The sequence below is a fragment of the Rhinolophus sinicus genome, chromosome 16, assembly GCF_057876585.1.
Source record: "Rhinolophus sinicus isolate RSI-liver-muscle chromosome 16, RSI-T2T, whole genome shotgun sequence".
Lineage (NCBI taxonomy): Eukaryota > Metazoa > Chordata > Mammalia > Chiroptera > Rhinolophidae > Rhinolophus > Rhinolophus sinicus.
In genome coordinates, this window is record NC_142516.1 from 97022905 (window position 1) to 97039542 (window position 16638).

General features: G+C 39.9%; 1 protein-coding gene across 2 annotated transcripts in view; it reads left to right on the forward strand.

The window, feature by feature from the left end:
• Positions 1–8477, forward strand: part of KL (klotho) — a 48822-nt gene extending 40345 nt beyond the window's left edge. Inside the window, exons 4-5 of one of the 2 annotated variants that reach the window (XM_074330034.2) lie at positions 4552–5653; positions 6760–8477. In XM_074330034.2, coding sequence (XP_074186135.2) covers positions 4552–5653; positions 6760–6902 — 1245 coding nt within the window. In that variant the 3' untranslated portion in view covers positions 6903–8477. Of the gene's footprint in view, positions 1–4551; positions 5654–6209 lie in introns of both variants that reach the window. The other variant, XM_019736428.3, reaches the window with a different exon arrangement.
• Positions 8478–16638: the final 8161 nt, after the last annotated feature.

The following is a 16638-nucleotide window of genomic DNA, read 5'->3' on the forward strand; positions in this document are numbered from 1 at the left end:
CAAAACCAATCAGCAGTCTCACCAAGCCCTGTCACTAGTAAGTAGTGCTTCCTTATTAGGTTGTCACAGCACACTGTCCCTTCTTTGGGCCAAACACGGTTCTTTAAGGGCGTAAATTGGAATGCTGCACCCTTCTCTCCCCAAATCTTCCTTGCTTCACCTTGCACTTTAAAGCAGCCCCCAAAGGGGAACAGATTACAAATATATGACTATTTAAGATCTGGTAAGATGAAATATCCTCCTTTAATACAGTGGTTTTCAAACCTTTGTAAGGCAGCCCAGTTCTTCCATAAACAAGATATAACACAGAATTCCAAATTATCTGAAGTTTCAGTGGAGCCCCTGAGACTGAGGCAGAGACTTTAGGCAGAGTGCCCTCCTGAGACATAATTGTGGATCCCCCAAATTTGTGGAAATACTTGTGCATGGAGAATAGAAACCCTTGCTCCAGTGATTCACTGAGAGACTGTACCTTCTGGCAGCAGTCATTGAGATGGTAAGAAAGGTCTTCAAAATGGTCAACTACTATGTATTGAGAACCTATGTAGTTAGTCCTCAATATTATTTTAAATTTAATTTGAAAATAATGATTTAATTATTTAAAATTAAAAAATTTAAATTAAACCTAATTTCTTTGAAGTTCAAAGAAAAATAATTTTCTAGAGTTTGAATGAATAATTCAGTAAGCATTATTGGAGGCTTAGTGTCTACAAAACCCAGTGCTAGTTGCTGGGTGGGGGTGCTTGGTTGAGGGGCGTGTGCAGTGAGTAAGATATGACCCTTGCTTTCAAAGGCACCTTGAAGGAAAATGATGGACACAAATAATATAACAGAGTGAACAGAGTGGTGGTAAATGAGCTGGGTAGTGGTGGGGTGTTGCTGAGCTATTTTCTACTGTGAAAATAGACAAATTTCAAGGTCCATAGATGAGCAATGGGATTTAGCACGTTGGGTGTTTTTACCCAATTTATTTGTTCTATAAGGGTGGAAAAAATAACTTTCTTTCTACCTTTCTGAATGCTTACCTGTGACCCTGTAATAAAAGACGGATGAACAAGAGCAAAACAGACAGAAGTTTATTAGCATGTGTACCTCATGTATCCATGGGACATACTCAGAGAAAAATGAGTAACTCCCCGAGGTGGCTTAGAATTCAGGCTTAAATACCATGTTAATAGGGAAAGGGGAGAATAGCATATAGGTCTCTTAGGGGAGACGAAACGACTTTTAGGAAATACGAATGGGCCTTTAGAAGAATAGATGGGAGCTATGACAGTTTGTGACAAGTTGCTCAGGTGTGGTATTGACTTCTCATCTCCTCTTCTGTGACAAGAGTCAATCTTCCCTGCTTGACAAAAACCCTAGGAGGGGATTTATAACAACTGAGTTCCTTTCGGAGGATTTGTCCTTTACAGGTAAGGGGAGTTCAGAGAAAGCCTTTCCCTGCATTGTTTCTCAAATGCCTGCAGCTCAAAATAATCAATTTACCAAAGGGGCATATTTTCAGATGGCATATTCTGTTATCTTTCAGTTCAAAAGAAGTATTTGGAAGAATGCCGGGGTCTAAGGAGAGCACTTCTAGTTAAAATGGGTTGCTCTTTACTTGCAAATATCTTTTATTTATAAGATAATCTTTTATTTATAAGAAAATAAATCAACACTATCCTTAGAACTTTTTTTTTTTTTTCTGGTTTGTATCATTCTTGTCTTTTTCAGACCTCCAGTTAGTTTTTGGGGCAGTCTCAGACCTAACTCCCCTCCTTACATTTCAAAGGTGACCGAGGAGCTGGTGTGACAGTAGTAAGGATATCAGGGCAGCAGCCTCTCCTCTCAGCTCCACCCACTCAGGTTGGGGATTTCCTCCTTTCACTTCAGCCCACTGCTGTGTGGAACCTCCCTATCCTAATTTCTCTCCTGCAAGTGGGATGTGCAATAGAATTCAAGAAGGATTTGAAGGCACAGGAGTGGTATTGGGGAAGGACAAGGAGAGAGGGAAGAGGTGGGATGGTCCCTGGTCCTTGTTCCATCTTTGGACCTGCCATGCCCCGCTCCCTGCTGGGCCCTGCAACCCTTGTCATTGAGGACTCATGCTTCCAACCTGATCTCTGACAGTGAGACATTGGAGGGAGTCCTTTCCCTCTGCTCTGGGCCCCATCCAAGGGCTGTGTTTGCTTTGGGAACCGCTAAGGGGTGAGAAAGTCTTAAGAATACATCCATTTCCTTGAGAGAGAAGAGAAACTCTGGTGCGATGCAACAAGTATGGCAGCGAAAAGGAAAGGAAATGGCCAGAGTATCCCTTTCTCTATTCCTGAGAAGCAGTTGCTTTAGAATTTGATCTAATGCCAGCCACTCATCTGCCCTTGACCTTTCCTCTCATGGTGCACTCCCTTTGAGGTCATCAGCTCAGGGTCTTCCACCTAACAGGGCCCTCCAGTGTTCTCCTGTGCAGAACCAGCCAAACACAGAATTATCACTCTCAAACACCGGTGGACTTGAACTTCTCCAGAAGCTCTCTAGTGGGAAAAGGCTGCAATTACTATTTTATTCTTTCTGCTTTTCACCATGAGCTCTGTATTATTTTGGTAGTGCCCTTCCCAAGCTAAGTTCCTAATTGACAGGTAAAAACAAGTCTGTTTTTAGGAGTGACTTGTGAGGAGTGTGTACATATTTTTAATTTACAAGCAGTATTCTATACTTTTAATACATTAAAGTTCTGAGAAGTGACTTTAAACCACTGAAATTAACCTTTTCCATCCTGGCAAGCCTTTCCTAATGTTACTGAGGCATGCATTCTACCTGAAAAACTAACAATAATATCTTATTAAGCACACAACCTGTCTGAAGTCTGACCTTGGGCTCATGCACATGGATTGTCACTGTACTTGGACCTAATTTCCCAGTGGACAGTGTTTTTCGATAACCACTAATTGTCATAATGAATTAGGTACAGAACCTTCTTTAACATGGGTCATGTTAAGAGAAAGTTTCTTCCATAACACACTAAATTCATACTTTATACCCATTCTTTCTGAAAGATCCAGCTTTATTATTTCATTTTTTTAAATTAAGAAATAAGTCAACTAATTGATGGAGGTTAGATAGAATTTTGTCTAAACACTCATTTCTAAATGTCCTGTATTTTTAAGAAATAGATGTTTTCCCCCAGAATTTCTACCTTAGGCTCTCATGTTTGTTTTCAGATGGACTGAACAAAAGCTGGTGTTTGGGAACAATTATGGCACAAAAGTTATGAATTTTGTCAACTCTGAGCTCTATAAAAATAATCCAAGAAATTCCTTCAAGCTATGAATACTTGGACTTCAAAAGAGCATGCAAATATTTTTTCTTGCAAAGCTGAGGAAACATGATTTGTGGGTGCATCACGGTGGAAAAATCCTTCTGACTGCATTCCCACAGTATTAGAGGAAATGCATGTGTGGGTGATCTACAAGGGACAATCCTCCAGAAAAAGCAATTTCCCTCTGACACGCTGTGTTTTATTACTTTCCTTTATGAACACAGCACTGATCCCTCCCGGGAAACAGCAGCTCATTTGCAGCATTCCTGTAAAACTGCAAAGAAACCTCTGCTAGAGATTCAAAACTAGAGTTCGTCTGACCCTTGCTTTTACAGAGGGTCAAACCGAGTAACTTGCTCTAAGGGGATTATTGCTGAGGAGAAAGCAGGCATGGGCAGCGGGTCTTGGGGTGGCCTTTCAGTTTGCCTTCCTTCCACGGTGCACATGTGGAGGGAAGATTCTGTCATTTTGAGTTGACAATTGATCCACTTTTCCTAAATACCTGCTTTCATTTTGGAGGCTCCTGTGTCAGATGTTAAGAATCATATTGTCACGATCGTCACAGAAAAACTAATTAGGAAACATTTTAAAACTTTAAAAATCCCATTGTGGGTGGATGACAATATTGTTCCTTATTTCTACATTCTGTCACTTTCTACCATCAGTCAGATGGAGTTTGTTCCATTCTGTCATTGACCCCAAAGCTAATAAAAGGGCACAATTATGTTTATTTAGTACCTCCCTCTACCTTCAGCCAACCTGTGTAGAACCTGGTTTCAAGAAGCAGAATTTAATTTTAAATATCATTTACTTTTCTGACTCTAACTCACTCACGTTTTAAGCTTTTTCTTTGTCTAGTTCTTTTTAAATTTGAAAATCTCATCTCATTAATGATTTCTTATATTGAAAAAAGAAAAAGTCCAAAAATACTCTGCTCGCTTAACACAGACCTGAGATGTGAGAGAACCACTAACGTTTGCCAGCTGAAGTGAGGAAAAAAAATTCAGATTTTTTTTTTTTAACCTTAAAGTAACACTTCAAGAGTTAGAACTACAGGTAAAACAAATACGCATAAAAGTGGAATGTTTTCTTTTTCAGGAACTCACTATTTATGAAAAATCATTTCCACTTTCAGCTAGAAATGTTTTTATTTTTGCTCATCTCCCTTACTAGTTTCGTTGAATTGCACTGAATTACTCTTCCAGGCCTGGCCAGGTGAAGTCATAGAATTGTGTTCACTCTGCTCCTCCTAGGTGGACACCAGTCTGTCTCAGTTCACCGACCCGAACGTTTACCTGTGGGACGTCCATCGCAGTAAGAGGCTCATTAAGGTGGACAGCCTTGTGGCCAAGAGGAGGAAATCCTATTGTGTTGACTTTGCCAACATCCGGCCCCAGATTTCCCTACTCCAGGATATGCACGTGACGCATTTTCACTTTTCCCTGGACTGGGCTCTGATCCTCCCCCTGGGCAACCAGTCCCAGGTAAACCGCACAGTCCTGAACTACTATCGCTGCGTCGCCAGCGAACTCGTGCGCGCCAACATCACGCCGGTGGTGGCCCTGTGGCGACCCGCGGCCCCGCACCAAGGACTGCCGGAGCCCCTGGCCAAGCACGGCGCCTGGGAGAACCCACACACTGCCGTGGCCTTTGCAGAGTATGCCAGACTGTGTTTTAAAGATCTCGGCCCCCATGTCAAGTTTTGGATCACGATGAACGAGCCGTACACGCGGAACATGACCTACAGCGCTGGCCACAACCTCCTGAAGGCCCACGCGCTGGCTTGGCGCGTTTATGATGAGAAGTTCAGGCGCTCTCAGAAAGGTAAAATATCCATCGCCTTGCAGGCTGACTGGGTAGAGCCCGCCTGCCCTTTCTCCACAAGGGACAAAGAGGTGGCAGAGAGAGTTTTGGAATTTGACATTGGCTGGCTGGCTGAGCCCATTTTTGGCTCTGGGGATTATCCACGTGTGATGAGAGACTGGCTGAACCAAAGAAACAATTTCCTTCTACCTTATTTCACCGAAGATGAAAAAAAGCTTATCCGGGGTTCCTTTGACTTTTTGGCTTTAAGCCATTACACCACCATCCTTGTAGACTGGGAGAAGGAAGATCCAATAAAATACAATGATTACCTGGAAGTGCAAGAAATGACCGACATCACGTGGCTCAACTCCCCGGGTCAGGTGGCAGTCGTGCCCTGGGGCTTACGTAAGGTCCTCAACTGGATGAAACTGAAGTATGGAGACCTTCCCATGTACATAATCTCCAATGGTGTTGATGACGAGCCGCAGGCAGCTCAGGACAAGCTGAGGGTGTATTACATCCAGAATTACGTAAACGAAGCTCTGAAAGGTAAGGCCCCCTGAAAAGCAGCCTCTTGAAGGTTGTGTCAACTGAGGGCATGATACCTGTTAGCAACTCTCAAATACCACATTGTCACCTGCAGAGAGAAGCGTTGTCCATTTCTTGCCACACCCCAAAAAGTCCCACAGAGAGTTAGTACTTTCACTAGAGATAAAGGAGTTTAGCAGAAAGTGGAAGACCCAAAATCCTTACCACCTGCTCTGGGCCTATGACAGCCTGGTCTGTCCTCAGATGGTCTGTCCCCCATCCTCAGATGGCCTCCCAGCAGTCTGACCTGCTTCATGTACATGAAAATTTAACCCAAGCACCTCATCAGAGGGTTAATTATGTAAAACCTACTCTGTGAAATGTAGCTCAATATTTGTCTTGACATTTGCCTATTTGTCTTCACATGAAAGAATCCTTTTCTGATTAAGTCTAATTTAGTCTGACATTTTATTAAATGGTATTGAAATTCTCCCTGATGCACCAAGGTCATGTCAAAGTAAAGTGTTGTGTGCAACATATCTTAATAACTAATTCTCCTGTCCTTTTATTTTTCCAGCCTACATATTGGATGGGATCAATCTTTGTGGATACTTTGCGTATTCATTTAATGATCGCACAGCTCCGAAGTATGGCCTTTATTATTACGCTGCCAATCAGTTTGAGCCCAAACCATCCATGAAATATTACAGGAAAATTATTGACAATAATGGCTTCCCGCATCCTGAAACTCTGGGAAGATTTTGTCCAGAAGAATTCACCCTGTGCACCGAGTGTAGCTTTTTTCATACCCGAAAGTCTTTACTAGCTTTCATAGCTTTTCTATGTTTTGCTTTTATTATTTCTCTTTCTCTTATTTTTTACTACTCTAAGAAAGGCAGGAGAAGTTACAAATAATCCTGAACGTTTTCCTAGTCATTTATTTTGAAATAATTAAGCACACACATTAGCTGGTTAATTTGTACTTCTCAGTGTTGTGAAACTGTAGATTTCATATACCTGATTTCTAGAAAACCTTTTTGTAGCATATGACAGAGGTTTTGAAATGAGCATAGGTAACTGTAATATCTTAAATAATGTGAATAATGCCTGGATTTGTTCTTTTTTAGGGGGCAATCAAAAAACTGACAAGGGCCATCATTATTGCAACATGTTCTGTAGCAAAAGCGTAAGAAATTGGAACCATTCTGTAACATTTTTACAGGAATTGAATGACAAGACTGGTATGTTTTTGTATATGCCCATTCCTTAATGCAATGTTTACTTAAAGTAATCATTGCAAGTGTTCGAATACAAAGTAAGTCTCAAGTAACCATCTCTCAACTGCCAAGATGCGCCTGCCTAATGGTCTCTCTTTTGAGCCAAGTTTCCCTAGACAAAGATGGCAGAATATAGGAGACATGATAAAGCGCCCTAGGCTGGATCGTTCCTTTTAAAAGCAGTGTTTCTGTCAAAGGCTACTAATGTTAATTTACATACCTGGTTATTGAGAGCAGAGCAAATTACAGAACTTTTTATTGTTCTGTGACATTTAAGGCGCTCTCTAAACCACGGGTCCTTGAGGGTTTTGTGTCACAGGGGCCTTGCTGAGGACCTGCTCATAGACTTTCACTAAATGTTTGCAGAAAAATAAACATGACTCATGGGATGTTGGGCTCTTCAGGAAGCAGAAACCGACTGTGAAATACATTATACCACAGTGGCTCTAGGAGGAAGGAAGGAGTAAAAAATAGGTATTACAAGCAACATTATGATGAATTTGATGATAAACCCATTCATTTTAGAGCAGACCTTGGAATGAATGAGATGACCTTTCCCGAGAGAATAAGAACGAAATAATTACTCAGCCTATGACGAGGAACTCCACTTTCAGCTCTTCAGAATGTGCCATAATTTCTTTGAGTTCAGTTTTAAAAATTCTTAATATGATCCAAAGCATTTAGTTTGATAACACTGGAAGATTTGTTTTTGTGATTGCGGAGGTCCAGTTTATATTTTTGCTGCTACTTCTGTGGAACTAGCTTTGAACTAGTTTTGCCTTGTACTTTTACACTGAAACATACTACTGATTTCCAGAAAGGGTTAAGTCTTATCCTGTAATGCCCCTTAAATGAGTCTTGCTGATTTTCAGATAGGGAAATCCATTACACTGGAGTTGCAGATGGCCCTAATGTTTGTTTTATAGACAAACCAAGATAAACCAACATCATATCAGGCATCACTAATCTTGCTGACACAGGATTACAGTGTGTGAGAAATACTGTACTGTATTATGTATCATCTTCAGAGGTGGTATGACTTTTCTCCATGAAAGATAAGCTTTTGGTAGTACTTTTAGAAATTGACTTACTAAAATTGGAAACTAGAGAATCATAGTTTATTTATGTATGTATATTTTTCTGATTATAAGAGTAATATATATTCATTGTAAAAAATTTTAAAAGACAAACTCTATGTAAAAAAATTTACCTGTTATTTTGCCACCCTGAGGTAGACACTGTTGACATTGTCTATGTATTTTATTTTACACAGTCAGATCATATTATAAATACTTTTGTGTCTTTATTAATTTTCATTGTGTGCATTTCCTTCATCATTAATCTTCAAAAGCATGATTTTAAATAGCTGTTGAGTAATTTCACTATATGAATCTATCACAACTTATTTAACCATTCCTATATGTTGGACTACTTTCTTATGGTTAATTACTGTTAAATAATGAATGTTGTTCAAAAATGATTTTCTTGCTACAATAATTTCCTTGAATGTAGAGAGAAGTAATTCTGTCCCTTGATAAAGTATTATAATAAATCTGCCTACAACTTTGCCTTCTTTCTTAACCATATGACTGGTTGCTAGATACATTTTTTTCTAAATTAGATAAACCACATAGAAAATGATGGGAGTGGTTAAGAAATGGGTCTGACAGCAAGAGGAGCCAACTGCAAGGTAGGTCAGGGATGGTACCTCAGGCACCCTCTGTGGTCGAGCTGAGAGGTAATTTCAGACACTGAGAGAACAAGACAGAGGAGGGGCTGAAAGGGACAAAACAGACACCAAAGTACCGAAGACAAACGACGTCTCCAAATCATTCAACTAAGTCACAATGAGAGCACCATGCTGACTTTGTGTCCCCACAGACCTTAAGAGGAGGTCGGTGGCTCACCACCAGCCTGAAAGGAGAGAGTGCCTCTCAGATCAGTCTTGAAACTCCGGGCAGGGGAAGAGGAGCAGTGGGGAGGGGTTATGGGGAGGGGACTACAAAATAGGGACTTTCTGGTCCAGCGGGGTGAAGCAGGCTCATTTGTTAACCAGCTTCTCCAAGTGCTACACACTTTCCATTGATGCTCGACTCTCAGGAACGCTTGGCTTTTCACCACTTCATATACATATATATGAACACTCACAGTTCCTTCCTTGAACCCAGGTGGGCCTCTTGCACATATGCCCAGTTCATTTTGCCTTGCTTTGGAAGGACTGGTTTTCAGATTCATTAAGGACATTTTTCATTTCTTTTCTTTTTTTTTTTCAAATCTTCCACAGACAGTATTAGAATCTACTAATGGCTTGGAAGCTTTCCTTTATATTATTTACAATAGTGTTCTCCAACTGAGATACAATGCAAGCCGCATACTTGGTTTAAATTTTATAGTAGTCACTTAAAAAAAAGTAATAAAAAGCACAGAAGAAATAAATCTTAATACCATATTGTATATGTTTTCCCAGGATATCTAAAATAGTGCATTTTCTACATGCAATCAATATAAAATGATTAAGATTTTTACAGGGGCAGCCGGATGGCTCAATTGATTAGAGCCTGAGCTCTCAACAACAGGGTTCCAGTTCAATTCCCGCATGGGATGGTGGGATGCACTCCCTGCAACTAAAGATTGAAAACGGCAACTGGACTTGGAGCTGAGCTGCGTCCTCCACAACTAGACTGAAGGACAACGACTTGGAGTTGATGGACCCTGGAAAAATATACTATTCCCCAATTAAAAAAAATAAATTAAAAAAAAAAAGATTTTTATCTACTTATTTTGTACCAAGTCTTAGAAATCTGGTGTGTGTGTGTGTTTTACATGTACAGTACATCTTGTGCTCAGTTTGGACTAACCACCCTGTGAGTGTTTAGTAGCCACATATGTCTAATGGCTACTGTATTGGACAGTGCAGTTCTATAAAGAAAGCTTCGCTAAGTCACTTAATAGCGTAATTAATACATCCAAAATATTTAACAACTTAGAAGACTAAACTTATTTCAAGAATCTTCTAAGTTCTATAAGCCATAGAAATAACTGTCACGTAAATTTACAATTAAGCTAAACTATTGATTAAAACAAATATTTTAAAGGTGTCTATGCAGACAGAAACATTTTGCAATTCTGAATATCGTAATTCAGGTGGTGGGTTTAGACTGCTGTTCTTTTTGCATAGTCTGTTAATTCAGTCTTTTCTCTAGTTCAAATTGCTCTTTTGCAAATTAATAGAGCAACTACATTGCTCTATAGCACCTCCATTTAATAAAATAAACAACGCTGCCTCAAATTTCTGCTGGGGAAGAGAAATGTTCATTTGGATGATATGGACCAAGCTTGACAAGAAGATGTTGGTTCCAGAGGGGAAAGCAGAGACCGTGTCTCTTCTTCTTTCTTCCCTCCCTCCCTCCCTCCCTCCCTCCCTCCCTCCTTCCCTCTTTCCTTCAATTCTTTCTTTGAATTCTTTTTCTTCTTTCTTTCTTTCTTTCTTTCTTTCTTTCTTTCTTTCTTTCTTTCTTTCTTTCTTTCTTTCTTTCTTTCTTTCTTTCTTTCTTTCTTTCTTTCCCCTCCCTCCCTCCCTCTCTCTCTCTCTCTCTCTCTCTCTCTCTCTCTCTCTCTCTCTCTCTCTCTCTCTCCCCTAAGTCATCACCTCTAGACTAACCACTGAGAAGGCTGCAACTTTTTTGATTCATTGTTCACACTGTCTCTCAACTAGTCAATCTCTTTGTTTGTAAGTCTTGTTATTAGGTTAAGTTCTTCATCTGCAAATACAAACAGGGAACTCATCTTCGAAAAGGAATCCCTTTACGTTATCTTTAAATACTGATAATTTCCTAGAACATGTAGCTTTTTGCTCAGACCCATCACGTTTTCCCATTTTTATAACCATTAAATATTGTTAGAGTTTTGTTTGTTGTGGTGCATTTCCTGGAATATTTTTGTTTCATACATTTGTGGTAAATACATAGTTTAGAATCAAGGAAAAAAAGATCAAGGAAAAACACAAGGAAACTTGAGTAAAGTGTGGAAATTCCACTAATGACTGTGATAGGACGCCTCAAAAATGCTGAAATCCTGTTTCACTACATTAGTGCTACACACCAGAAAAGACTTGGTGACTGATATTCCAGCCTCCTTTTTTGACCCAATAGGTTAGAGAACAATTGCAACCTACGTACTAATTGATTCAGTAAGACCCACATTCAAAATGTCACTGAGCCTCCATTTCCTCATCTTTGAAATGGAAGTAATGTCTATTATAGTGTAGTGCCAACATAGGAAGTATTCGATAAGTCACCAACCCTAGACATGGCTTCTAGACCAATTCCACTTAATTTTTCATGTGTATGTGATTTTTTTGTTAATCAGATATTTAGAACTCAGTGACATAAAACCAAGGACTATCTCTGTCACTATGATTCACCCCAAAGCCCTTTCTTTAGTTATTTTATTTGTAATTTTGAATATACCTCTTCATAGAATGCCCCAGGTAAAATGAAACTAAAAAAAAAAAAAAATCAATCCCACAGTCACTTCATCCTAGGTTGTTTTCTTGGATCTGAATTTTACAAATGTTGGATCAATTGAATCCTGAAGTTAATTTGGCAGAAGATATGTCTCTATCAATATGTTGTATACCATTTGCTCTTGTGAAACAATCTGATGACATAGACCAAACACTGAAATTTGTATATTTGTTGTTTAGTTGGTAAATATTTGAAAGCTCATTAACTACATTTTTATGTGATTTTGGTTACAATCTTTCAATATGTTTGTTTGATAGTAAAACTAATTAATTTTAAATGAACTTATTTATTTTATGCAAATTATTTGCAACTGAAACATTGCCCCTTAATAAAGTGCTATCTTAGGCTGACAACTTTTCTTTTTTGAATCTCAGTTGATTAGTTTATGAAATTCACTTTCCTTTCCACACTGTAGCTGTTGCTGTCTCATTTTGGCCTTAAGCATAAATGTTGCCCAAGGCATTTCAGCCTATTTTGATCTCCAAGTGCACATGAATCAAAGCTTTGGCTAATGTAGCTCCAATTTATTAGAATGCCAAGCTCTAGAGCTCTTCGAGGCCATGCTGTTGCATGTAAGACATGAGGTTTTATAACTATTGTTTTCCTCCTTAAATTATGGGTATTATGAGTCTCTGGTAAGGAGCCCAAAGGCTTCAACATATAACATTTCAATCGACAGAAGCAGTAGTGGTGAGCCACAGAGTAGCGAAACGCGATGTAATTAGAGAAAGATCGACATGTCAGGTGAAAATATTCCATTAGTAAAAGACAAAGATGAGAAATGAACGCAATTTGATTCCAGATTGATACCAATCTGAAGTGTCCTTATTTTCATCTGCGCCTACCCTGCACCTAACATCCCATGCAAACAAACACTTGCCCATCAGATGGATAACACTAGAGCTGCAAGATTCCAGCCGTGCTGGGGACTTAGCCACAATGGCTCCCAAGAGGGTAAGGAGGTGGCGGGAAGCCAGAAAGCTTGTGAAGGGCTTGCAGGACTGGGGGGAGTTATGCATGGAGTAGGGTCTCTGGATCTGGGAGTCTTGGGGTATGCTTTCCAAGGGCAGATGATCAGGCCTTTTCCTCACAGTCTCCATTTTCTGAAGTGCCCTTGGGGAGATGGCTACAGCACCTGGGTTTTGGCAAGGGGTTCCCCTGAGTGATTCTGGCAGAGCATTCATTGAGAAACTTGGGGTGACATGTGAGAGTGCAGCCAAAGAAAGATTCAGTGGATGCAAGAAGATGAGAAAGAACGAAGGACAAAAGGGATTGAGCCAGGAATCGGAATGTCAGGATTCAAGAGCTTAGAGGTGAAGCATTTTCAGTTGCGTCAGGAGGGCTGTGCTGAAGGAGGCAATGCCATTGGAGGTGATGATGCTTAGAGCATGTTAGTCCAGGGTACTGGGAATGGCGTCTGCAAAGGCTAAAAATTGTTTCGGGGTTTTTGAGGGTGAGCCCAGTGGAGGAGGAGAGGGAAGCAAAGTATTACAGATGAAAACTGTAAGAGAGACAGTAAAGTGTGTCCAGAAATTCAGAACATTCCTGAAATGAGGAACAAGAGTAGGTGACTAGAGATGGGCTTGGGGAGCAAGGATCATGCCAGCTCCCAAGCATGGGACAGAGTTTAGGGAGGAAAGAGCTCATATACACAGTGGAGGCAGCCCCACACCTGATTGGGACCTTCCGGTTTCTAATTCTGATCTTAAATTCGCTTTATAACCTGAATCCAAACCCACTGAGCCTTATCACTCCTGTCTGTAAAAAGGAGGGAGTAAATCAAGACCAGTAGGTTTCAACCTTGGTTACACATTAGAATCACGTGGGAGCTTTTTAAACTCTCCAGACCAATTAACTCTGGTTCTCTGGGAGTGGGATCCAAGCCTTGGTGGGTTTTAAAGTTCCCTGGTAATCACAATGGGAAGCAAACACTGAGAACTGGTGATTTAAATCAGTGCCTCTCTGACCTTCCGTGTGCAGAATCACCTGGGGATCTTGGTGAAATGCCAGTTCCAAGTCCATAGGGCTGGGATAGGCCTGAGATCTCGCATTTCTAGCCTCCCAGGGCTGCCCAAGATGCTTCTATTGTGTGGACCACACTTTGAGTAGCAAAGGGCCAAGGGCCCTGTGGGGACAGATCCAGGAGTGCAGTTTCCAGGCTCACGGCCTCACGTGGAAAGGTGCTGGCTCAGGTAGTAAATGGCCATCAACTGTGGTTGGATGGCCATTAGCTGTGGCTAGTTGGCCGTTAGCTGTAACCAGTGAGCCATTGGCCACTAATATAACTGCCATGGCTATGCTAGCAGAAAATGGGGCCTAACAAGAAGATGGTGGCTGAGCTAGCAAGCGCGGGTTGCAGTTAGCAAGTGGGGTCGGTTGGCAGAGAGTGGTAGATAGCAGGTTGCAGATAGTGTGGCTCCTGCTTCCTGTGTCTCCAGCTCAGCCGCCAGTGAGAGTATAGTGGTATGACTCCCCTACCTATGGCTCCGTGGGTGTTCCTTTTTGGCCTCACCATGTCCTGCATTCTTATGTGGGGAGTGGGACCAGAGACCCGGCATGCCACCCTGCGTGACAGGCCCTCTCTGGTTGTTTGAAGGATGGATATAGTTTGTTCTAATGGGGATACCAAGACATAGAGAGAACAGAATACTAGTCTGTTTCTACTAGAATGGTAGAAAGAGCCAGAACAAAACAGAGAGATGCCAGGAATGGTAAACAGTGCCAATTTAAGATTGTCATAAACAGAACTTTAAGACACCATTAATTTCCAATAACAAATTCTCACCTTAAATGCATAATCATTTTTGAAACAGAACTTCTAGATCTTTTTAAAATAAAAAAAATAATTGAATATGAAAAAGTTATTAAAATACAGGATAAATTTTCTCCTCTATATTTTTAACATTTTCGAAGCGTAACTTTGAGACAAGACCCTCTGGATACAAACATCCTATATGCTCAAACAAATTGTGGTGATGTATGTTCAATACCAAATGATAAAAACAGTTCCATTGTAGTTATAACTACATAAAATTATGTAGTTATGATGATATAGATGAGACGTGAATTGTGAGGTATAAAAGTCGGAACTTTATTGGCATTCTTCCATACTGAAGGATATATCAAAAAATACACATTGAATGAGAGTAAATGAATCTAGTCTTGAAGGGAGATAGCTGGGTTGTATAATCCTAGAAAGAACTTACAGAAGACTTTTCCACCTATAGATGTCATGAGGCCTGGGTTTAATTGTTTGCCACTTCTTTTCAGTAGTTGGTACATCCATCTGTAAAGTGGTTAATACATCACCTCTTATGACATAGTTAATGTCATATGAGAAAGTAGTTAGTAAATGTCAAAGCATTATTCATATTAAGTTACTATTATTATCTGACTTTCTCACACACTGATTCTACTCCCGTCACTTGTAGAGACGTGGTATAATTTTTTCTTTAAATGTTTGGTAGAATTTATTAGTGAACCCATCTGGGCCTGGTGCTTTCGGTTTGGGAAGATTATTGATTCAATTTCTTTAATAGATATAGGCCTGTTCAGATTGTGTATTTCTTCTTGTGTGAGTTTTGGCAAATTGTGTCTTTTTGAGGAATTGGTCCATTTCACCAAAGTTATCAAATTTATGGGCATATGTCTGACAATTAAGTTCACGAACTTGTTGCAACGATGTTGCTAACCTTTTCTGATATCAGAGGGATTATTTATTATGAATTTGTACCAACTGGACAAACAGTTACCCAAGTTTACTGTTTGGAAGTGCTGAAAATCCTGTGTGAAAAAGTCAGACAAAAACGACTTGAACTTTTCGCCAACAATTCATGGCTCTGGCATCACAACAATGCACCAGCTTACACGGCACTGTCTGTGAGGGAGTTTTTAGCCAGTATACAAATAACTGTATCAGAACACCCTCCCTACTCACCTGATCTGGCCCCCAATGACTTCCTTCTTTACCCAAAGATCAAGGAAATATTGAAAGGAAGACATTTTGATTATATTCAGGACATCAAAAGTAATATGACGACGGCTCTGATGGCCATTCCAGAAAAAGTTTCAAAATTGCTTCTAAGGGTTGACTAGGCGCTGGCATTGGTGCAGAGCTTCCCAAGGGGAGTACTTCAAAGGTGACCAAAGTGATATTCAGCAATGAGGTATGTGGCACTTTTTCTAGAATGAGTTCATGAACCTAATTGTCCGGTCTCCTCTGTGTGTGTGTGTGTGTGTGTGTGTGTGTGTGTGTGTGTGTGTGTATACATATATATACATATATATGACATATACATAAGCATACATAATTGAAAATACATTGTTGATATGATTATTTTGAACAAACTATTATTGGTTAGAACAATTCAAGGTAAGGAAAATAAAAGTTTTGTTATGCAACACTCACTTATTCCTTCTTTGATGCTCTGCCTTTCTTTACCATGTTTCCTCGAAAATAAGACCTAACAAGAAAATAAGCCCTAGCATGATTTTTCAGGATGACATCCCCTGAACATAAGCCCTAATGCATCTTTTGGAGCAAAAGTTAATATAAAACCCCATCTTATTTTTGGGGAAACGAGGTATCTGAGTTTTTGACATGTTATTTTCCTTCTTTCTAAACAACTTGTTTTAATATCTCTTGCAAAGGTCTACTGGCAACAAATTCCCTCAATTTTTTTTGTCTTAGAAAGTATTTCTCCTTCACGTTTGAAAGATAATTTCATGGATTATAGAATTCTAGGTTGATGATTTTTTTTTCCCCAACACGTTAACCATTTAACTATTTCACTCCATTCTCTTCTCACTTACACGATTTCTGAGAAGTTTGATGTAATTCTTATATTTGCTTTTCTATAGGGGAGGTGTTTTATTCCTCTGGCTTCTCTTAGAAGTTTTTATTTTATTTATCTTTGATTTTCTGTAGTTTGAAAACGATATGCCTAGGTGTAGTTTTGTGTGTGTGCGTGTGTGTGTGTGTGTGTGTGTGTGTGTGTGTGTGTTTGCATTCATCCTGTTTGGTGTTCTCTGAGCTTCCTTGTGGTTTGTGGTTTGGTGTCTGACATTAATTTAGGAAAATTCTCAGCCATTATTGTTTTAAATATCTCTTCTTTTCCTTTCTCTTTCTTCCCCTGGTATTCCCATTGTGCCTAGATTGTACCTTTTGTAGTTGTCATACTGTCCTTGGATATTCTGGGTTTTT